We start from the raw sequence: 21,744 nt of genomic DNA, 5'->3' as shown, positions 1-21,744 counted from the left end.
GGGGGTTGTAGTCCAGCCCCGGAGGCGGGGGAACATCCGATGGGGAAACATCGCCCTTCGGGTAGCCCTTCCCAGAGGCTGAGCCGGCGGGGACCCGCGGCAAGGAGAGGGCGAGAGACAGGGCTGTGCTCCAGGGTGCTTTTATTGTACAGAGAACGAGCAGAAGAACGGCCCCACGAGGGTAAGAGGGCAGGAGGCGGCAGCTCCAGAGCCACGCAGAACCGGGGACCACAGCACAGGAACCCACGGCGCCGTGGGGCAGCACCTACGGCGTGTGCGGCATGGAAAGCGGTTTATTGCACAAAGGACAGCAAGCGGCGGCTGTGGGCAACGGGCCAGTAAACAAGCGGTGTGGGAGCGGAAACCTTATGTCAGGGAGCGGCGGGAGGATCCAGCCTTCCAGCAAGTCTGGCAACAACGTGCACTAGACCTGGACAGGTGCACCAGACTGGACCTGTCCCAGCTCCAGAGGGCACACAGCTGCCCTGGGCAGGAATGGGAAATGAGGACTGCCCTGCTAAATACCCTGGTATGGCTGCAGAAGGAAGAGGTGCCTGTGGATGGAGACAGCTCACAGACTTAAGAGGTAATGCCTCCAGCTCCGCCTAGGGAGGCTCCACTCCATCGTAGGGCAGTGGCCAAAGATGGACCCATGTCCCAAGGCAGACAGCTTTTGGGAATTTGTCCTCTCGCCAGCAACACCTACGTTCAACACCATAGGCTTCAGTTTCAGCTCCGTGACACTAGCTCACACCTGGACAACCTCAGTTCACACACACTGTGCTCCTGGGGCCCATCAGTGGGAACTGCCTCTCTACATGGGATTCTCAGGAGATGAGGGTTTCACTGGTCATGTAAGATGCCCTGTGCTAGCATGGCCCTGAGTGGGAATGTTTGGTGCATGGAAGGGACAGGATCCAGCTGCACAATGACAGGATGAAGTCCCCAGCTCAACATAGCCATGCACCAGTTTATTTGGATTAAAAATCAGAGTCCAGTAAGTCACAGGACCTTAGGGACACTAGGCTTAGAAGGACAGAATGGTGTTTGACTCATCAGCTCTCAGATTTCTCTCAAGATCTCTGTTTTCTGGTGTCACCATATGTGTGGTTGAACAGAGGGGAGAGGGATGCCCCACACCTCTGCATGAGGGGCATACTGCAGGGCCAGCCTCTTGGCTTACAGCTTTGGGACACGCAACAAATACTGCAGGGAAGACTGCTGGAGGTACAGGGCTGGACTGCTGGGCTTAGGACAGGAATGGGGCAGGGCAGAGACCACCAGAGAGCAGTTTTCAGAGGAGATTGTTATTGGGGAGCAGAGGCGGGGGGGTGAGAAATTGTTTCACCTCCAGGTATGAAAGTGAGACAGGTTGAAAAGAGGGACACTGGTCTGCCCCACGCACTGATGCCACTGTGAATTACACCTCAAAGGAGAGTCCCAGATGGAAAGAGCGAAGCCAACGATGGAGCAGAGTTTGGTAGTGAGAAGTCCTCAGAGCTGTTTGTCAGAGGACAGCTTTGGTGCTGCCCAGCCCCAGGCTGGGATGATGGAGGACGGAGCCTGCTGGCAGCAGGGACTGGCTGAGGAGCTTGGAGGAGCACACCAGAGCAGCCCTCCAACTCAGCCCACCCAGCTCCCTGCCTGCTTCTGCTTGGGCCAGCAGCCAAAAGCCTCACAAAGCCTTCTCATGGAGAAATGTGTGTGGAGAAGCCTTTGGTGCCTACACTGGTAGGAGGGCATTGCTAAGCATTTGCTTCCTCCAGCATAGACAGGTGCTGGGGATGATGGAGAAAGGATGGACAGCCGGGAAGAACGGCTGTGACGAGCAGGAGCCAGCAATTGTGTCCCTGCTCCACAACACAGGGTGGATTTGACAAGGCTTCTACAACTCATCTACAAGATACATTCAGCAGCGGCTTCAAGTGCTGTGGTTGAAGTATTCTGCTTGTTTCTTTTCCCTCCTCATCTTCGACTGGTGAGGAAGGGAAAGCCACCAGCTCCAGGGCACCCCTTTGTCTTTACTTTGTGACTTGATGGATGGCATGAGCCAGGTAACCCACGTTGCCTGACGTAACTCCCGCCACAGAGATGCGTCCGTCCTTTGTCATGTACACTGAGAACTCCTTGATCAGCCGCTCCACCTGGGGTGAAAAGAGCAAAGTTCAAACTGCAGGCCAACCCCTGCTGTATCAGCAAAGTGCAAATTTACCCAGCTTGCTGAAACTCAAAGCAAACTGGCTGCCAGCAGACAGGGCATCCCACTACCTGCAGAGTACCCTGTGCACTAAGAGAGATGCTGCTCAGCTCTCAGGCCAAGCAGCAACACTGCAGATGTTCAGCTGGAAGAGTAACCTTGCTTGAGCTGACCTTTAAGGTCACTTCAGAGCAGCACCCAGTGACTGCTTGCTTTGATAGACATGACAGCTACATTTACTTTCAACTTCCCCAAGTACAGCAGGGAACAGAGCAAGACCGGGTCCCCATGATGTGCCAGTGCTTAGGGCTTGGAGGATGTTCCTTCTGAGAAGAAGCATTTACAAGGGCTCATTTTGGCATCTGCAGTCAAAAACTTACTGACAAAGACTGCAAATGACACTTAGAGACCACCGGAATTGCATTTACCTGCTCAGGCTTCAGCCCTGTGAAGCAGAACATGCCGATCTGGTCAGTGATGTGTTGCCAGTTGTGGGAGGATCCCTCTTTCTTGAGGTTGGACACCAGCTGAGTCCTCATGCTGATGATCCGGTCAGCCATGCCCTTCACCTCTGTGAGCCTGAGGAGCCAACCCAGCAACCATTCAGAGCAGGGCTAGAACACACCAATGCTGCTCTCCCCACCCAAGCTATTGAAAATCAACCTCTCCACCTGGAGGGGTCCCATAGACGGATGCAGATGAGCATGAAGATGTAGCTCCAGCTGGGGGAGCTGCTTCATTCTCCTGATACCAGAAGGTGACCTCTTTTTATTTATTCCATTGCTGTTGGACATGACTACCAGAATATAGACATTTCTCACATCTGAAAGCCACAGGTCAGTAGGATGCCTCATGGCAGCACTACTCAAACCCAGATAAAATACTATCTACAGATAAACCAAGAGTGCAGGGGTAGCATTGGCAAACAGGCCCTGCTCCAAAGCAGCACAGCTAGGAAATGTCTCTCCTGGGCCCTGGATGAGGCACAAGTGTCAGGCTGCCAAAAGAACACAGCCCCCAGCGAGGCCACAGCACACTGCCAACCTTTGTTCTGCCAGGCCAGCTGCTGGGAGGGACCCGGCACCAAGAGGCTGGGAAAACAGCACAGCACAGCCAGGAATCAGGCTTAGGGCAGGAGGGTTACATTCCTGGGTCTCATTCCCAGGGGGCTTATGGTTCCACTTCCCCCACATGAGACACACTACATGGCTACACCGCCTCAGAATTTTATGCTCCTTGGATAGGCAGCTCCTGCAGCCCTCAATCCTTCAGGAGCTTTATCCCCTCCTTTACACAGAGTTTTCTTCCTCAGCAACACAACGAAAACCTGTTTGTGTCAGGTTAAACTGACACCAGCTGATGCCAGGACATAAGCAGGGATTTCTCCAGAGTAAACATGGTTCTGACTGTTGCTGAAGCTAAGAGCTGCCTGTGACAGCAGCACACAGTAAGCACAGCACAGGGCTGCACAAAGAGATCTCAATGTCATGAGCATTACAGAGTTCTTCTTACCACTCCTTCCGTAGGTCAGGGGTGTTCAGGATCATAGAGGCAATGCGGGCTCCGTTCACAGGTGGGTTGGAATACATGGGGCGGATGAGGATCTTCAGCTGGGATTCGACCCTCTTGGCTTCATCTGGATCACTGCAGATCACTGTGAAGGCACCTGCACGCTCTCCTAAGAGAATCACAGAATATCTAGAGTTGGAAGGATCACTGAGTCCAGTTTTTGGCCCTGCACAGAACAAGCCCAAGAATCCCACAATTCCTGTGTCTGACAGCATTGTCCGAACACTCCTTAAGCTCTGTCAGGCTATGACCACTTCCCTAAGGAGCCTGTTCCAATACCCAATCACCCTTTAGGCTAAGAACCTCTCCCGAATATCCAGCCTAAATCCTCCCTGACACACTTTTATGTCCCTTGGGTCCTGTCATTGGTCACAGAGAGCAGATGCTGCCCCTTGAGAGGAAGCTGATGCCCATGATGAGCTCTGCCCTCAGTCTTCTCTTCTCCCGGCTGAGCAAGGCAAGTGTCCTCAGCTGCTCCTTGTATGGCTTCTCTTTTAGACCATTCACCATCTTTGTAGTCTCCTTTGGACACTCTCTGAAAGCTTTATATCCTTCTTATACTGTGGCACCCAACACCACACAGCTGTAGGGTATCCCTGTTCTCTAGAAGGGTCTCCACCAGCTCCTAATGGGTTATCCCTGCCCAGTACTGCAGGATGAACACAGGCAGCAGGAAGACACTGGCTGCTAAACCTTGGAGGTACTGGGATCCCACCAGCAGCCTGGATGAAATTATCTCCTTGTCACGTGCCCCACTCACCGTACAGCCCCATGTTCTTAGCGAAGGACTGTGACAGGACGATGTTGATGCCCTGCTCGATGAAATACCGCACAGCCCAGGCATCCCGGTTGATGTCCCCACTGGCAAAGCCCTGGTAGGCCATGTCAAAGTACACGAGGAGGTTTCGTTTCTGCCAGCAAAGATGGAAGAGAGTGTCACAGAAGCGGAGCAACCCTCCAAGAAGCAGGGCAGCAGGCTGAGAAAAGCCATGCAGACAGCGGTCTGTCCACCTGCAGCGATTCTCCTCCAGAAAGAGAGCCATTCCCCTCCATTCACCACAGGGAAAGCAGCCCAAAACCTGCAGCTACCCAGCACACATCAAAACAGCAGCTAAAGATCCTGCAGGGCATTTATGGGATGTGCAAGTCTGCCCAGGAAGCAGAAGTTAATTCAACAGTAATAAAATAGTCTACTTCAATGTCTTCTGTATTATCAGTTTTCAGGAAAATCACCTGGCAACTCTCTAGTCAGCTAGGCAGATACCCCAGATACACTGCCTCTTAGATCTACTCTTCTGCAGGCCACAGAGATCACCAATTCTACCAATTCTCAGGATCCTACTAAGGCCAGGTATCTCCAAGCCAAATTTCACTGGCTACAGGCTTGATGGAGCAGCAGGAAGGAGGAGAAGGTAGAACCTCTCCCTTTCTATTTGCAGCGGAAGCTTGCAAGGAGACACCAGGCATGTGAGAGATCTTCCAGCATTTTTAATACACCAGCACTGGGTGCTCTGCTCCAGCAATCACAGCTCATGCTTTCAACCCAGCTGCTCTCCTTTCAGGTCTCCCTACTCCAGCTTCCTGGGAAGGTGCCAGCAGAAAGCCCAATGGTCAGCTAGAAGCTGTCTGGGTACATTTGGCTGGCTCCTGTGAAGAACATGACACCCATCCTGGCTTCAGGGAAGGGAATAACCTTTAGCAAAGCGAAGACCAGGTGCCACCCATGAAAGGCCAGAGATGTGGTTTGCCCAGGAATGGCACAGTACCCCTGGGACACTGCTTACCTTCACTGTAGCTGCCAACTCCTTCCATTGCTCCTGCCGGGGATCCACCCCAGTGGGGTTGTGAGCACAAGCATGTAAGAGGATGATGCTCTTCTCTGGAATTTTCTAAGGAAGATGTTATAGAGAATGAATCATCAGTGCTATCTGAGCATTCTCCTCAGCAGATGAGACAGCTTAGATGAGCTCTGTGAGGCTTCTAGCCTTGATTTAATGCCTTCAGGCAATATAAAATGACAGAATATTCTGAGCTGGAATGGATCCATAAGGAGTCCACCTCCTTGGCCCTGCACAGGACAACTCTGAGCACCACACTATGTGGCTGAATTGTTCAAACACTCCTTGAACCCTGGCAGACTTGGTGCTATGACAACTTCCCTTGGGACCCCGTTTGAGTGCCCAACCACCATCTGGGTGAAAAATCTTTTCCTAATATCCAGCCTAAACCTCTCCTGACACAGCTTCATGCAGCACGATCACATATAGGGTAAAGTAATATCACCACCCATTTCCCCACATGACCTCCCTTCTTCCAGGCATGGAAGGCAACTCACAGAAATGTCATCCATGGCTCCAGAGAAGTCAAGGCTGCACGTCTTGGGGTCATAGTAGCGATAAGCCTGAAGCTGCATGCCAGCATCACGGAAAATGGGAGTGTGATTGCCCCAGGATGGTTTGGGTAGATACACATCACGGCTGGCTTTGAAGAATCGTTGCTGGTCAATAGAAAGACAGGAGTGTTCAAACAGGTTGTATACATACAGGCAGTTAGAAAACCATAAAAATTCAGCTCTGGTCAAAATATGTTCTTTCCTTCCACTCCTGGCCAGGCACTCACCAAAAAGTTGGCTCCGATTCGCAGAGATCCAGTCCCAGAAATACCCTGCACAGTAACATACTGCAAGAAAAGAAAAAAAATATGAGTCTGAGTAGCCATGTTGTGTTACAGGGAGAGCGCAGTCACTGTGTCAGCACTGGCAGCAGCACACCCAAACAAGGATAAGGGGCTGGAGGGACAAGAGGGGTCAGCATCTATCTCCAACTCCAGGGCAGGGAGTTGGGCCCCCTGGCAAGGTTAAATCCCCTCCTTGGACAGGGCTGTTTCACCCCAGCCTTCAGAGGAAGCAGTGATCCTTGGGGCCAGGCAGCTCACAACTCAGAATCATTGATACCCCACCAGTTCTTCCGCATTTGCTGAGCACCCACACGCAAACCGTGTGTCCTCCCTGCCCCTCCTTACCCGGCCGCTCTTGAAAGCCTCACTGTTTTCTCCCAGAGCCAGTTCTGCGGATGCCCGGGTGAAATCCGCCAGTCCCCCGATGGGCAAGTACTCCTTATCCATCTTCTTGGATGCTATCATGGCCTCCGCCTGGAAGGGAGGGCACAGGCTCAGTGAGGAAGGCATCACCATGGAGACAATGATGGACAGCTGAAGGTCACTCCTCTGCACATTTGCTTGCTCGAAGGGGGCAAAGGTTGGTTTACAGGAGTTTCTCTGTGGAGCTCATTCCAAGCAAGGGGCAGCAGTAAACATTTCAGATAAAACCTCACAGCCACCAGAGCCCACAGTGGGTGACAGTGTTGGTACCGTGGAGCTAGGGAAACCTGGCACCAGAAGAGAGCAACACTTCCAGCCCATTACAAGTCAATGCTGCTGCACAAGGACACACACTTCTTTCCCCAAGCAGGAATAGTCCTGCAGGAAAGCAAGACTTGAGTGTTACTGAGAGGCAGATATCATCTTTACATAGGATATATCCCCAAGCCAGGTAGAGTAGCAAACATTTTGTAGGGCCTTGTCATGCTGGAAGTGGCACAGACCCTGGCAGCATTCACATACCACCAGGAAACTGTCCCTGTGACACAATCCAGGCTCCCTGGTTGTGACCCAGCTGCACAGACAGAGGGAGGGCAAGGGATGGCTTTAAACCCCACACTGATGAGACACATGGAAAAGGCACTCTCCCTGCACCCTCCCTGTCAGTGCAGCCAATCAATGCATGTGTCAGCTGCCAGCTATTTAACAGCCTATTTCTACCCCTACAGCCCTGAAAGACCCCATAATCCCTTCAAGGGCAATGTCCACACCCTGGGCTGGAGTTTTAGACTGGCTTATGGAGAAACTGGTAGTATCGGCTCAGCAGAATTTCTAAGACTAATCCACTAAGGGGCCAATGTCAGCTCCTTCCTCCCTTGTGGGGTGCCCTGAAGAACATCAGCCTGTTCAAGAAACACCTTGAAGTTCAGAGAACAGGTGCATTGCAGGGCTCACAGAAGTCAATAACAAGTTAGAGTTACCTGAATGGGAACAGGACATGTACTTTTTGTTCTGTCCTGTACTACTTAATGGCTCTGTCATTCTCAAAAGCATTAGTCCTGCTAAGGGGACATCCAGGAATACTGTCCTGCTCTGTTAGAGACAGAGCTTATTTTAAGGATCAACAGACAAAACTTGCTTAGTGACCTTCCCCTTCCCCGACTCCCTCAGGGTATCTGGCACCTGGATCTGGCCCTGCCCAGCAGCCAGCTCACCTTGCGAACACAGTTCAGGACATAGGGCTTCCCGTTGTCATCCCGATATGCCCCCACTCCCAGGTTCATCTTCTTGGAGTTGGTGTCACGCTTGTAAGCTTCTGTCACCCCCAGGATGGGGTCGGGGGGACCCATCTCCACATGGGACCACCATGAGCTAAAGGGAGAAACAAGAAGCTAAGCATGAGGCTTGAGAACTGGGCAGAGATGTGCACCAACAGAAACCCACAAGGGAAATCTTGTCTTTAAACCACTGAAAAAGGTACAAATAGTGTTCAGAGAATTATCCAAAAAACCAAACCAAACAATTTAAGTCACATTGTATATTAGAGAATGGGCAAAGAGCCTCAGTTCATTGTAGCTGAAGATAACTGACTCCCTCTCAGTCATTAGCATGTTGAAATGCTCCTGTTTGCCTTATGTACTAACACCACACAGAGCCCAGGAAACTGGAGCCTTGAACTCCCATGCTCTGGACAAGTGCCCAGAGCCTGCATGTGGGATTGCACAGGTCATTCCCCTCCAGGGAACCTTGGCCAGACCCAGGCAATTGCACAAAAGCATGAATATGGAGTCTCTTCCAAACTCCTGGAAAGGCTGTAGTACATGAAAAACAATTTGTTTTTCTCCCAGCACTGGCTGACAAAATAAAGGTATTTCCACTCTTTGCCCAACAAACTCTGCCTCCCCTGGTGTTGTAGACAAATGCTGTTTTCCAGGAAATCATAGAAGACAGTTTGTTCCCCATGTGACAATGACAAGCTCTCATGTGAAGACCCTTCCCCTGCTATCAAGCACAAAACCTCCCTGCATCAGGAGGAGCTTTGTGTTTCCCCAAAACAAGGAGCCACCTGCTTCTGCCCGGCTGGCAGCACACCCTGAAGATGGAGAGGCTCTCTTAATGTCAAGGGCAGAGCCGACCATGCTATAAAAAGAAACCTGTTATTTCCTTTGGTCAGAGTCTCTGCTCTGTCCCATGTCCAGGCTTTGCAGGCCTGCAGACAGTGCAGGAGCAGCAGTGTGGTGTTTTTTAACCTGCCTGGCAGAGGGATTTGGCTGTCACAGCCCCCTCCTGAAGGCACTGCATGCAGCTCTGAGCTTCCTGACTCACCACACAGGTCCCCCAGCTCAGTGGGGAACAAAGGGGGCAATACAAAGTAGATTGGGTTTATCTCCTGGAGGAGAGAAGTCAAGCCTTGATAGCTGAAGGAGAAACACACAGACAGAGAGCCATATCAGCTTTACTATGCTTTGCAGCCCAGGAAAGGCTATGTCATCTGATAATAAGATCCTTTCCCAACTTGGGAATGCTGTCCTGGGGCTGGTCCGTGCCCCAGGCAATGCAGGCAGCCTGGAGCCAGCCCAGGGCCAGCCAGACCTCCTGCTGAATGTGTAGTGCAGACTCTGCAGGCAGACACAGGTCTGTGGGCAGCGGGGCCATGAAGGTTAAGGAAGATCTCACTGATCAGCAGAACTCACACAATCATCTTTCCTCTCCACTCTGTCCCTGTTTTAGGTCCATTTAAGCCAAGTTTCCTTACTACAGGAAAATTTTGCACACTCCCATGTATGTAGACTGCATCTCATGGAGCCTCAATCATTTGCCCTCTTCAGACTAACTTCAGATAACCCTCTGTACACTATTTCCAAATTTTAAAAAAAGCCTGTTACTCCTTCTGACAGGCTTTGAGGAAGAGGTAGAGCTACCTCAGGTAGTTTAAAAATGGAAGATGTGCTTAACATCACAAGAGTTTTTTAGACCACCAACTAGTCTTAATTACCTCTTAAGTATAGGATTAGCTTGGAAAGGAGGATGAGTCAGAGATGCCAGCAACACACACCCTCCAGAGAGGGACAGGGGCTGCAGCCAGTGTGGAGGGAGTGACCTGGGGAACCAACCTGAGCAGGACACGTCAAGGGGACTGTCAGGGCAAACTCCTGCTGCGGGTTCAGGCAGCTTTGGACAAACCCCTCCCAATGTGTTCCTGGCAATGGAGAGGCAGGGAAAGAGAGAAACAATGTGCAGTAGTGTGGCTTTCTTCAGTTTACCTGGTTTAGGATTATTTTGGTATCAAGGGCTGCAGAAGTCTGGCCATCTATTTTAAAGAGCTGCTACTTTGGATATGGTCACAGCACCTTCTTTCTGCTGGGCTTTTCCCCAAGCAGCTTACAGTGTTTGGGGTATTTAGGTTCTGATCCTGCTAAGGCTTAGGCAGGTCACTGAGCTCTAACATACTGCAATTAATGCTGATCCTGCAGGCATTTACCTAAGCTGCAGCACTCCAGAGAGTTAAGTACCTTTGTTCTGAGCCGGTTTTTGTGTTGGCTTAAGGCACCGACGGGTAGGTTTAGGACTCATTTTCCTGTTCTCAGCATGAAGGTTTCCAGGTGAAACAAAACTCCTCTGGTGTTTCCAGGGAGGTGAGCTTGCAGGGACACAGGAGAAAAAGCCTAGGCTGAGTTGTCCAAACACATCAGGATACCAAAGAGATCACAGAGGCAAAGCTTTCCCAAAGGGGTTTGGGAAAAAGAGAACTACTAGGGGTCCAAGGCCACAAACCTTAAAACACTGCTACGCCCCCTTACTGTTGTCCCTGCACTGCCTTGTATTTCATTTTGAGCAATTAAAAGAACATTGGACTTGAATAAAGGTCAAAGCTATAAACTGCACATCTCTGCCAGGCCAGAGGTATTCAGTGCAGAAAACTAACCAGAAGTAAACTTGAGCTGGGGTTGAACTACCTGAGGGATACTCAATGTAAGCCAAAGGAAGCACATTCTCCAGCTACAGGACTTCCACACAGAAGGCCCAGTCATGGTTTAGATGCTCATCAGAGCTCCAAATAGTCTCTGTACTCTTCAGCCATGCTGGTCTTCTGAGCTGGTTTAATGCACAACTGCAAGTGCAGTGGGACAGAGAAGGTGGAAAAATGCACCAGGAATTGCATAAATTTGCACATTTTTCAAAAATATATGTGGAACTTATGCCTCAAATGCACAGACCTAAGAAGTGCTTAAGGACTCAAGCCAAGCCTGGAGAGCAAGCATTTACAAGCCCAGTGAAGGTTTCCATAGCGGAGAGGCCAGCCCACATTCCCTGAGGTACAGCTACATAAGATCCCAGATTTCAGAAGCTTTGCCAAAGCTCCCACAGCAGTTCTGCAAGACAGAGCAGAGCAAGGGGCCAGAGGGGCCAAAGGCTGTACGTAAACCACATCTAAAGCAAATATTTACACATGAACAATGCTAGCAGGCTGCTGGCTACTACAGGATCTTTCAAGCCTACAAATTCCTTGCCCCAGTGAGCTTCGGATAAGCTTTCCACCAAGAAAAGTATTTAAATAGCTGTCTTGTGATACATCAGAGCAGCAGACTGAGTTATCGTCCTAATTAGCATTTGTGTGTCAACAGAGCTGTTTTAACCATTTTATATCTCTTAACCTCTGTTCTGCTTTCAGAAAGAGCATTCCCAGCACAGATTAATGATAGCAGCTGGAGCACCACATTGCATTGCTGAAGATAAGGAAACAGAAACTGCTAATCAGTGCTTGGCTTCCCTTGTTGCACAATAAGCCACTATTCCTGAACGGAAAGAGGGGGCTGCACAGAGGCTCTTTACAAACTTAACAACCTCTCTTGGGTGACCTCAATGCAATTTGGTAATTTACACTTTGCTGTACAACAAGCTTGAGAAAAGCAAAGCTTATGCCAGCAGGCTCCATACCTTTCACAGGCCTACTATAGTCCATGGGCACAAAACACAAGTTCTAGACAGCTGCTCTTCTGTCCCTGCTGAGAAGAGCCACAAGGCTGGCTTAGAAGCAGTAGCAACTGCTGGAATAGAGATTTAAAACAAACCACTGCATTCCTGCTCTGATGTAGGCTGGAAGCTGTTTCTTAGAGACTTCCTCACTAGTGAGGGCCAGGAGTCAAAGGGTTCTGGAGAGCAGCAAGGCCTCATCCAGATCTTTCTGCACACTCTGCTTCTTGGCCACCTAGTTTCAGTGATGTTCCCAGCCCCATGGCTCTCAGGTCAGCTGTACTTTATGGAAACTTGGATGTTTGGGGCTTTTCACACAGCTCCAGCATCCTTCTATCCAAACCTCTGCTGACCAGAGACAGCAGAATCCAGAGTTGCCAGTGCAGGACTGGTCCTCACAGAAACAGTCACTCCCACCCTGCTCCTGCCAGGGTTTGTACCTCTGAGAGCACAGCATTAGCACAGCCAGCACTACTCTGACCCCATTTAATGGATCATGGGGTCACTGGAGTCCCTTTGGTCCCACTAAACAGGGCAGGCAGACAGCACCACCTCAGCCCCATTTTACAGCACACAGAATCCTGGAATGGTTTGGGTTGGAAGAGACCTGAAATATTGTATTGTCCAAACCCCTGCCATAGACAGGGGCACTTTCCACTAGACCAGGATGCTCCAAGCTCTGTCCAGCCTAGCCTTGAACACTTCCAGGGATGCAACAGGCAGTTTCTCTGGACAACCTGTGCCAGGGCCTCATCACTCTCACAGGGAAGAATTTGTTCCTAATATCTAATCTAACCCTGCCCTCTGTCAATTTAAACCCTTTCCCCCTTGTCCTGACACTCCATACCCTTGTCAAAAGTCCCTTTCTAGCTCTTTTGTAGCCCCTTTAGATACTGGAAGGCCACAATTAGGTCACCCCGAAGCCTTCTCTCTTCCAGGTTGAATAACCCCAGCTCTTTCACTCAGCCTTTCCCCACAGAAATGGAGCTCCATTCCCCCAATCATCTTTGTGGCCTCCTCCGGACTTGCTCGAACAGGTCGATGTCCTTCTTGTGCTGGGGCCCCAAAAGTAGATGCAGTGCTGCAGGTGGGGTCTCAGCAGAGGAGACCAGAGGGGCAGCATCCCCTCCCTTTACCTGATGCCTACACTGCCGGCGATGCAGCCCAGGACACTGTTGGTTTCTGCGCTGCGAGCGCACATGGCCTGGGCACGTCCAGCCTCTCACCGACCACATCATCCGTGCCCCGAAGCACAATGTACATCACTACCAGTACCCCAGCCAATCACTCACGGCACAGGGTGTCCCCAGCCCATCGGTCACGGCACGGGGTGTCCCCAGCCCATCGTTAAAGCACAGGCTCCCCCGGCCCCGTTTCTCGGGACTCCCCGGTGCCGACGCGCCCTCCACGGCGGCGCCTCAAGGGCAGGCGAGGGGCGCCGGGCTGGGCCGCAGCCAATCAGAGCGCGAGGACCCCCCTCCCCAGCCAATCGGAGCGCGGTCCGTCCCCCCGGCAACCCCCATCCCCAGCGCATCGTCAGCCGCGGGCCGCACGGGGGGACCTGCTTCCCGCAGCCTCCCCCCACCGCCACCTCGGAGCGCGGCTCAGCCGCGGGAAAACCCCTCCGCCGACACCGGCGGGCGGCCCTAGGGGCTGAGCCACCTCTCAGCCCTCACCTGGCGCGGGAGGCGGCGGCGGCGAGGCGCGGAGCGGCGAGGAGCCGGCGGCTGTGCAGGAGAGCCATGGCGGCAGCAGCAGTTGTTGCAGCGGCGGGCGGGCACTTCACACCACGGGCGCCGGCCGAGCGCCCCGCCCCGCGCATGCGCTGCCACGCCGGGGCACCGCCCGCGCTGCCCCCTGGCGGTCGCTTCGGGTCAGTGCAGCCGCGCCGCTCAGTCCGCGGCGGTGCTGGGCGGTACCGGGCGGTGCTGGGCTGTGCTGGGCTGTGCTGGGCATTGCTGGGATGTGCTGGGCATTGCTGGGATGTGCAGGACTCGACTGGGATGTGGGCCATGCTAGGCTGCGCTGGACCATCCTGTACCACACAATACTGGCTGTACTGGGCTGTCCTACTACTGGGCTGTAGTAGGCTGTACTGGGATATGGAGCCTTAACTAGGACATGGTGGGCCATACTAGGCTGTACTGGACCATCTTGTACCAGGCTATACTTGGCCATACTGGGACATACAGTATGGTAATGCACTGTACTAGGCTACACAGCACTGCGCTTGAGCTGTATAGGACTGCACTGCACCATATGGAGCCATACAAGTCTACACAGGGCAGTCTTGGGGCACAGTGAGCTATACAGGATTGTAACACACTCTATGGGACTCTACAGGGATACACAGGGCTGTACTTGTCATGTAGAGCAGTACAGGACTGTACTAGGCCATAACTAGGCTGTATTGGATGTGCTTGGTTGCCCTGTGCCATTCTGGGGTGTACAGGGCCATGTGGAACTGTAAAGGTCTGTACTGGGCTGTGCTTAGCTACACAGGACTGTACAACATCACACAGGTCTGTATGGTGTGGTACTGGTCCATACAGAAATGTATTGACCCACAGAGGGATACACAGGGCTGTACTGGGCCATGCTGGGCTATGTGGGGCTGTGCTGGGCCATATGGGACTGCACTGTACCATACTGGGCTGTTCTGTGCCATACTGAGCTGTGTGGGATTTTACTGGGCCATAATGAGCTGTACAGGGTTGTACTGGGTTGCACATGTCCAGATGGGACTGCCCTGCACCATACTGGCCCATACAGGCCTCAGCTGGGCTGCACTGGATAGTGCAGGAATGGGAAAGGTTGCACGGGGACTCCGCCAGCATTGTCACCCTGGGACTGGGTTCCAAAACTGGGAGTGGGGGAAACAACCCTTGGGATGTCCCAGAGGCTTTGGCAGGGTGTGGGAGAGGTGAATGGGAGGGATAAATGGGAGGTACAGTGTCCCCACCCAGCTTGCCTGCACTCTGCTCCCCAGGGATTTTCCAATGATCCTCATTCCATAGGGGCTTTCCCAAATCCCATCCAGCAGCCACGTCTTCTGTGAGATCAGAGTGTGATATCCCCCTCCTCCCTGTCACCCAGCAGCCCACCATGGGATGGAGAAATAGGGGCTTCAGTCTAGCAGTACTTGAATTTATTAGTAAACTGTTCTTTGGTAAATGATAAAAACTCAAGAGACCAAAGGAATGAAAACAACACCCCCGCAAAGAAAAAAAAAATCATATTAAACAAACCAGGCAGATGGGAAAAAAAAAAGGTTTTCCCCCCCAAATGGGATTTTAGCAACCTACAGCAAACCCAAGAGATGCTGGGGGAGCTCTGCAGTGATGGGGGCTCCCCTTTGTGCTTGTTTTCGGGGAGGAGGAGCGTGGGCTGTGTATATGGGGGTCCTACATGGGGGGCTCATTGCAGAGCACCATCTCCAGTTCCTTGCGGTAGAGCTTGCCCCCGTCGGAGAGGTTCATGATGCTCTTCCTGTAGTTGGTGAGCTGCTGGATGTTCATCTCCTGCAAGGCATGGGGGGCACTGGGGATGGGCATCCCTTTCTCCTGGGGGAGTACCCCCAGGCTGAGATTACACTCCCCCCAGTTCCAGTGCAGCTTCCCATGAGGATTCAGGGTCACCACTCAGACCACTTCTGGTCCCACATGGACATGGAAAGATGCTGCTGGGAGATGGGAAAAGGAACTGGGGGGCTCTGGGGGTGGCACCCAAGCTCTGCCCCCACTTACTTTCTTATTCTTCTCATACAGGTCTTTCAAAAGTGCATCCAGCTCATTCTCATCAATGAAGCCATTTCCATCCTGGATAGTGTGGGAGGGACATCAACAGCAGGAAGGACACAAGCCCTGCAATTCCCCCTTGGACATGGGCATCCCCAGACCCTCTCCCAGCACAGCCAGAGGTAAACCCAGTTCTCCCAACCCAAACCAGAGCAGGGAATTGCCCCAACCAAAACCATATGATTTGGGGTTATTTTTTGCCAGGTTACATTTATTTGGGGCAGTTTCCCATGAACTGGCTCCCTACCTTGTCGTAGAAGGCAAAGATGGCATTGAACTCATCTGAGGACAGCTTCATTCCCTGGGAAGTGACAAGGGAATGAGAGAGGTAGGAGGGTATGAGAGAGGGGTTGGAGGTACAATCAATGGGAATGGGTTGTTTTTCTTGTTATTATTAGCAGTAGGAGTAGTATTATGTTACCTGAAACTTCAGAAGAAAGTTTTCTTGCACAGGCAAAAGTCTGAAAAACAAGAACGACAGGGAAGAGGGGGAAGCAGCCAGAAAAAGGCATTTTCTTAAATCCCAGTGATATTTTTCTCAGAAACATGAGTAAATTAAAGAGGAAAACAGTTTTCCCTGGAAGCTGGAGCAGATTCTTCCTAAACATGAGCATTTCAGGTGTCTTTCCCTCCCCAGCTCTTCCTTCTTGCTGCCCGTGACCTTACCGGGACATCTCGGAGAGGCCCAGCTTCCCATCACCATTCATGTCAAACATCCGCAGCTGTGGGGATACAAACAGCACCCTGTCACCCATCACCTCCTCCTCCCCTGCCTGCCACCCACCTGGGGTGTTGACACCCCTGGTGGGGACACAGTGCCCCAGGTCCCACTCACAATGGTCTGTGTGTACTCCTGCAGCTTGGGCTCGTCGTAGGGCCGGTTTGCCTTCTTCAGCAGGTCCGACAAGAAGCCCTGGGAGGAGAGGGTTTTGCTGGCTGTCCCCATCCCTGGCTGTCCCAGCAGGGATGTCCCACTGGCAGGGATCCAGCCCAGCCCACCCTATGCCCACAGCCCACCTTGAGCTCATTGGCTTCGATGTAGCCGCTGCGATCCGTGTCGTACCTGCGCCAAGCCTGTGGAGGGACTGCCATGAGCCTCTGCAGGGGCTCGTGTCCCCCACTCCCCCCTGACATGTGTGTGTGTCCCCATAAATCCCTGCTGAGGGTGTCCCCCACCACCCTAAAGGAGATGGGACCATCTCACAGCTCCCACTGGCATCATCTGCTCTCCCTTGGGGCTAGATGCTTTTGTTCAGCCCACACCAAGAGTTCAAGCACCTTTATCCTCATGTCAGTATGCAAGACTAGGCTTTAATATTTAATAATATTTAATTACATCCCCCAATTAAACAATAGTGTCCGCTTACCCTCCCCCCCACCATATCACAAGGTGCTCCTCTTTCAGCCTTCCCCTCCACTCAGGATTCAGTTTCCATGTACAAGCTCCTTCCTCTCCAGGATGCTGCACATTCCTTTCCACTCCCAGCTATGTTTTATTTCCCATCTGCAATTTCTCTTCCACCTGTGTAGGTTCACCCCATGCAAGGGCACAGTGAGGTTATGGGGTGGCCTAGAACAGCGTTGGCTTTGGCACATCCCTTAGGCACTTAAGAGCAAGCATGAGGGGAAGTTTACAAAAAAGCCCCAGATTCTTGCAGCTCACCTTGCCTGGAGGCTGGGATGAGGCACCCAACTGCCTTGAGAAGTATCCAAGGGGTGCTGAGAACTGGGAAAACTCACCACACTCCTGCTCTTCCCTAAACCAGCACTGCCTCTCAGTGCTGAGTTATTGCCAAGAGCTTTGGGGAGACCAGGGAAGGTTTGGGCAGTTCAAGCTCCCAGTTGTTTTCCCTTGGTGGAGCTGGATTGAATTCCCTGGGGATCCCCCAGGGCAGCCTGTCCCACTCACCTCCATGAACTCTGAACTGGAGCCCACATGCTGGCGGAAACACAGCAGAAAATTCTCCTCTGTGGGCAGGATCTGGGCCAGCTGTGGGAAACACAGGCATGGTGGAATGGTGGAGGGGAAACATGAGCATGGGGGTGGAGCATGAACAACCTGGGGTTTGTCAGGTCCAGCACCACTCACCTCTGCCATCTCGATTTTGCCATCTGCATTTTTGTCATATTTGTGCATAAACTCCTTCATCTTGTCACCCAAATTGTCCTTCTTTGAGTCCTGCCAGCAAGGAGAGAGGGAATGGGAGCATTTCCCCCATTCCCTGTGCTGATCTTCTCCTGCTTTCTTCCCAGAGGAGTCCCAGTCCCACTCATGAGTGCCCAAAGGAGGTGGGGCTCACATGAGTGTGAGTCTTTGGGCACAAGGGAACAGGGGAAGGAGGGAGCAAAACCAGAAGATGCTCTTACCACACCCGCCCCCTTTCTTGCACTTTCCAGCTCCTGGAAGAAATTTTCCAGCTCTTTACCTTCAATGTAGCCATTTCCTGTGGGAGGAAAAAAAATGGAGTAGGACTTTTACAATGTCAGAGCACAGGAGGAGAGGGACAGATGCTCCCAGGGGACAGGGCACTTGTTCCTCTGCACCAGGACATGGCTCCAAGGCAACTGTGGCAGCAAGGAAATGCCAGCCAATGTTGATGCTGGGTGTTACACTACTGGTGATGCCCAAATTTGCCCAGGTGACACACAGTGCTGGACTTGTCACTTGCACTCATTTGTGGGGCACAGGGGACTTTGTTCATCTTGCTGCATTTTCTGTATCTGATGCTTCAATCAGATGCCTTAAATAAAGGCACCCCATCCTGTGCAAGCATCTCCCAGGCAGGAATGTCTCCTCTCAACCCCCTGTGGGGGCCACAGGGGCAAATGGGGAGCAGAGGCAAGGCACCCAGCACAGCATCCCCCCATCTTGGGTACAGGATCAGCTCCAGGAAGGGCTGACCCCACTGCCAATCTCCAGCATGGCCAGGAACTCAAAAAGATCCCTGTCCTGTGTACCTCACGCCTCTCACTGCCAGTATCTGTGCTGAGATGTGGTTCCCTGGGAACCCGAGGTATCCATAGCCCTCCCCTGCCTGTGGGATGCTCGATGGCTGGATGGCTCAGCCAGGGCTCAGCCACACTTGGCTCCCACAGTATTGGCCCTTGGTGGCTTTGAGGGGTGGCTGCTGTGCCTGGAAGCAGCAGGGTCACATCACAGCTGGAGACAGCAGTGAAGACACTGGCTCCATGGTGCTGTCAGGCAAGGTGTCACCTCCCAGCCAGAAATCCTCCCTTCCAAGAACATCTGGCCACAGCAGAGGGATGTTGCCCTTTCCCCTGAGGTGCCTGGCTGAGGGATAGCCAGGGCTCTTGCTTGTGAATATTTCCCCCAGGACTGCTCTGCATTTCAGCTTCTGGAGGCTTGGACCACATCTCCCTGCTCTGCATCACCTTTGGCGTTATCACCTGCAGGCTCCCCAGCAGCCTCCGCTCCCCACTGCAACACAGCAGCTGGGAATAGCCCATCCACATCCCAGCTCAAAGCACTGGGGAGATCCCAGGGTACCTTCCTCTTTGGTGACCACATCCCCATGGATGAGCAGCATCCTTCCCAGGAGGGGATGAGGGGCTTGGGTGATACTGGGGTGCTGGTGGGACCCACTGAGGTACTTTGGCTTCCCACTGCTCTTCCCAGGGGCTTTGCTTTTGTGGGTGCAGGAGAACCCTGAGTGGCTTTGAATTCAGTTGGGGGAAAAAGAAAAATCAACAGGAGTTTTGAGCTGGGAAAAAAGAATAAGGCCAAGAAAAGCTGTGTCCAGTAGCTCGGTTTCCTCCAAGCAGCAGCTTGGACAGGTCTGATCCATGTCCGCAGAGCAGCGGGATGTGGAGTGTCATGGAAAATCCCCTCCAGAGAGCCACAGCCAGTCCATGCAGCTCCACCTCGGAGCCTCGGGGCAGCTGGGGCTGGTAAAGTGAGGACATCAAAGACATCCAAGGGGACATCTCTGGGGCATGACAAGCCTTGAGGGGAGGTGGCTCAAAGTGTGGAAGCCACATTGAAGGGGTTTAAATGCAGGGATGAGCTTGGGTGAAGTAATCCCATGCAGTGCGGAATGAACCCCAGGTCCCTCCATTGGCACAGGGAAGCAGCCAGGGCTGTTGGAGCTCCTGCCTGGTGCAGCTGAGCATTGTCCTTGTCAAGGCCACCTTCTTTCCTGAGTCCCTCCTCTCCTGGGCACCTGCCGTGCTGCAGCCTTGCCCTGCCTGGGGGCCGTGGGCCAAGCTGGAGCCGTGCCTGCCGCGATGTTTTGGAGATGACAGAGCACATCCAAGGGCACAGTGGGACACACTGCAGGGAGGCAGCTGGACACCCACACTGGGAGCTGCCCACTCCCACCGGAGTGCCACCTTCCCAGCCCCTTGGTGGCTGCTCCAGTGCCAGCAGTGACAGGGACCTGTGTCTGTGTCCCCGATGCTGTGAGGCTGCGGGGGGGACCCCAAAATGCAGCCAGGAGCAAGCTAAGCTCCAGTTCCAGCAGTGCAGCTGGGGAGGTTACATGACACAGTTCCCAGGAGGTTTTTCGTCCCCAAACCTCCCTGCAGGAGCAGGAGACTCAGTGAAGGGCAGGAGCTTTCCCCTGGGCTGCTGTTCCCGGCAGGCTGAGCCTCCTTCACGGCACCGCAGCGCTGGAAGAAACTGTTTTCCCACAAAACAATGCTGTTTTTTGCATTTCCCCCCCTTTTTGGGGCTGACAGTGGTAGAAACGGGATGTCCTGCCCAGATGTGACTCCGTGGGAAGGTGGCATCCCCATAGTGGACACAGTTTTTGCCAGCATCCCCGGGGAGAGGTTTGGGGAGGCTGGGGAGCAGGCAGGCAGAGACCAAGCACTCCAGACGTGGAGGGACCGTTCCTCAGCCTGCTCCAGGCGTGGAACACCCGCTCTGTCACTCCTGGCAAGGGGGTGGCCCTGGGGCCAATCTGGTGGCCACACTGCCCCACTCCTTCCAGGTACCAAGTGTGGGGCACTGCCGAGGCAGGGAGACGGAGGGGACCGAGGGTGGATACTGGGCACACCGGGAAGGGCAAAACGCCCAGAGCAGCCCCCAGAGGTGACACCAGCCCCGAGCGAATCCCAGCTCTCAAGGCACCCGGGGGACGTGTCAAGGAGAACCGGGATATCCCGGGCTCAGCGTCCCATGGGCTGAAGGCTCCCAGTGGGGTCCAGTTCTGGGGCTGCCCGTCCTTTCCCGACGGGAGGGTCCTGGGGGATCGATTGCATCCCCGACCCCGGAGCTTCAACCGACGGGGCTGCGCCGCGGAGACTCTCCATCACCCCGGAGACTCTCCATCCTGGAGTCTCTGCATCCCGGGGGCTCTCCATCACCCCGGGGGCTCACCGTTAGCCCCAGGCTGCGGCGGTGGAGGCTCTATCCTCTCCTCCGAGATGTCCAGGGACTCTTCACCACCCCCCCTTCAGCCCCGCTCCCCCAGGGATGCTCAGCCCGCTGCCCTCCCCGCCGGTTTTTTGAGGAGCGAAGTGTCCCGCGCGCCCCGGGACTGACCGTCCGCGTCGAAGTGCCGCCAGATGTCGAGGAACTGGGAGGCGGTGAGCTCGGCCAGGTGGAGGTGCGGGGCCTGCTGCGGGCCGGCCATCCCGCTCCCGATCCCGCTCCCGATCCCGCCGCTCCCGATCCCGCCGCCGCCCGCAGCCGCCTTTTATACCCGCCGCCGCCGCGCCGCCCGCCGCCGCCAGAGGGCGCCGCCGCCCCGGGACACCGGCCGGGCATGGGGGGCAGCGGGACACACGGACAGCGGGACAGAGGGATATCGAGATATCAGGACACCAGAACATCGGGATACAAGAACATTGGAACAACAGGATACCGAGATACCAAGACACCCGGACATCGGCATACCAGGACATTAGGACACCGGAATACCAGGACACTGGGATACCGAGACATCAGGATACTGGGACACTGGGAGCAGCACTGGGCACTGGAGTCAGCAGCCCCTGCCCTGACACTTGTCCCTGCCTTGTCACCTAACCCTACTCTGTCACCTACTGCTGTCCCATGACATCTGCTCCTGCCCTGTGTCACCTATCCCTGCCCTGTGCCACTTACCCCTGTCCCACATCACCCACCCTGCTTAATGTCACCCA

The 21,744-nt window shown here is 53.6% G+C and overlaps 2 protein-coding genes across 2 annotated transcripts; both read right to left on the bottom strand.

The window, feature by feature from the left end:
• Positions 1–124: 124 nt before the first annotated feature.
• GOT2 (glutamic-oxaloacetic transaminase 2) lies at positions 125–13,647 on the bottom strand. Its single transcript, XM_066557392.1, has 10 exons — positions 13,516–13,647; positions 8,080–8,236; positions 6,788–6,916; positions 6,386–6,445; positions 6,102–6,263; positions 5,551–5,655; positions 4,527–4,677; positions 3,710–3,875; positions 2,626–2,776; positions 125–2,144 (listed from the first exon to the last, which is right to left on the bottom strand). Exons 1-10 carry the CDS (start codon positions 13,581–13,583, stop codon positions 2,022–2,024), a joined length of 1,272 nt encoding a protein of 423 aa, XP_066413489.1. The 5' UTR covers positions 13,584–13,647; the 3' UTR covers positions 125–2,021.
• A 1,325-nt stretch (positions 13,648–14,972) lies between these two features.
• Positions 14,973–21,280, bottom strand: CALB2 (calbindin 2). Its single transcript, XM_066557220.1, has 11 exons — positions 21,143–21,280; positions 18,004–18,080; positions 17,726–17,815; positions 17,546–17,626; positions 16,654–16,710; positions 16,472–16,549; positions 16,303–16,358; positions 16,058–16,097; positions 15,884–15,937; positions 15,586–15,657; positions 14,973–15,360 (listed from the first exon to the last, which is right to left on the bottom strand). The coding sequence occupies exons 1-11, from the start codon at positions 21,231–21,233 to the stop codon at positions 15,244–15,246; spliced, it is 813 nt and encodes a 270-aa protein (XP_066413317.1). The 5' UTR covers positions 21,234–21,280; the 3' UTR covers positions 14,973–15,243.
• Positions 21,281–21,744: the final 464 nt, after the last annotated feature.

This window comes from Molothrus aeneus, chromosome 11, assembly GCF_037042795.1.
Source record: "Molothrus aeneus isolate 106 chromosome 11, BPBGC_Maene_1.0, whole genome shotgun sequence".
Classification (NCBI taxonomy): domain Eukaryota; kingdom Metazoa; phylum Chordata; class Aves; order Passeriformes; family Icteridae; genus Molothrus; species Molothrus aeneus.
This window is presented reverse-complemented; position numbering and strand designations above follow the sequence as displayed.

What these genes read in the sequence shown, in the direction of transcription:
- GOT2 (XM_066557392.1), bottom strand. Translation starts at nt 13,583, where the DNA reads ATGGCTCTCCTGCACAGCCGCCGGCTCCTCGCCGCTCCGCGCCTCGCC. An exon ending in GCCGCCGCCTCCCGCGCCAG is followed by an intron (nt 8,237 to 13,515) that starts GTGAGGGCTGAG and finishes TTCTCCCTTTAG; the next exon opens with CTCATGGTGGTCCCATGTGG. An exon ending in TAAGAACATGGGGCTGTACG is followed by an intron (nt 3,876 to 4,526) that starts GTGAGTGGGGCA and finishes TGATTCTCTTAG; the next exon opens with GAGAGCGTGCAGGTGCCTTC.
- CALB2 (XM_066557220.1), bottom strand. Translation starts at nt 21,233, where the DNA reads ATGGCCGGCCCGCAGCAGGCCCCGCACCTCCACCTGGCCGAGCTCACC. An exon ending in AGGAGTACACACAGACCATT is followed by an intron (nt 16,359 to 16,471) that starts GTGAGTGGGACC and finishes GTATCCCCACAG; the next exon opens with CTGCGGATGTTTGACATGAA. An exon ending in TGTATGAGAAGAATAAGAAA is followed by an intron (nt 15,361 to 15,585) that starts GTAAGTGGGGGC and finishes CATGCCTTGCAG; the next exon opens with GAGATGAACATCCAGCAGCT.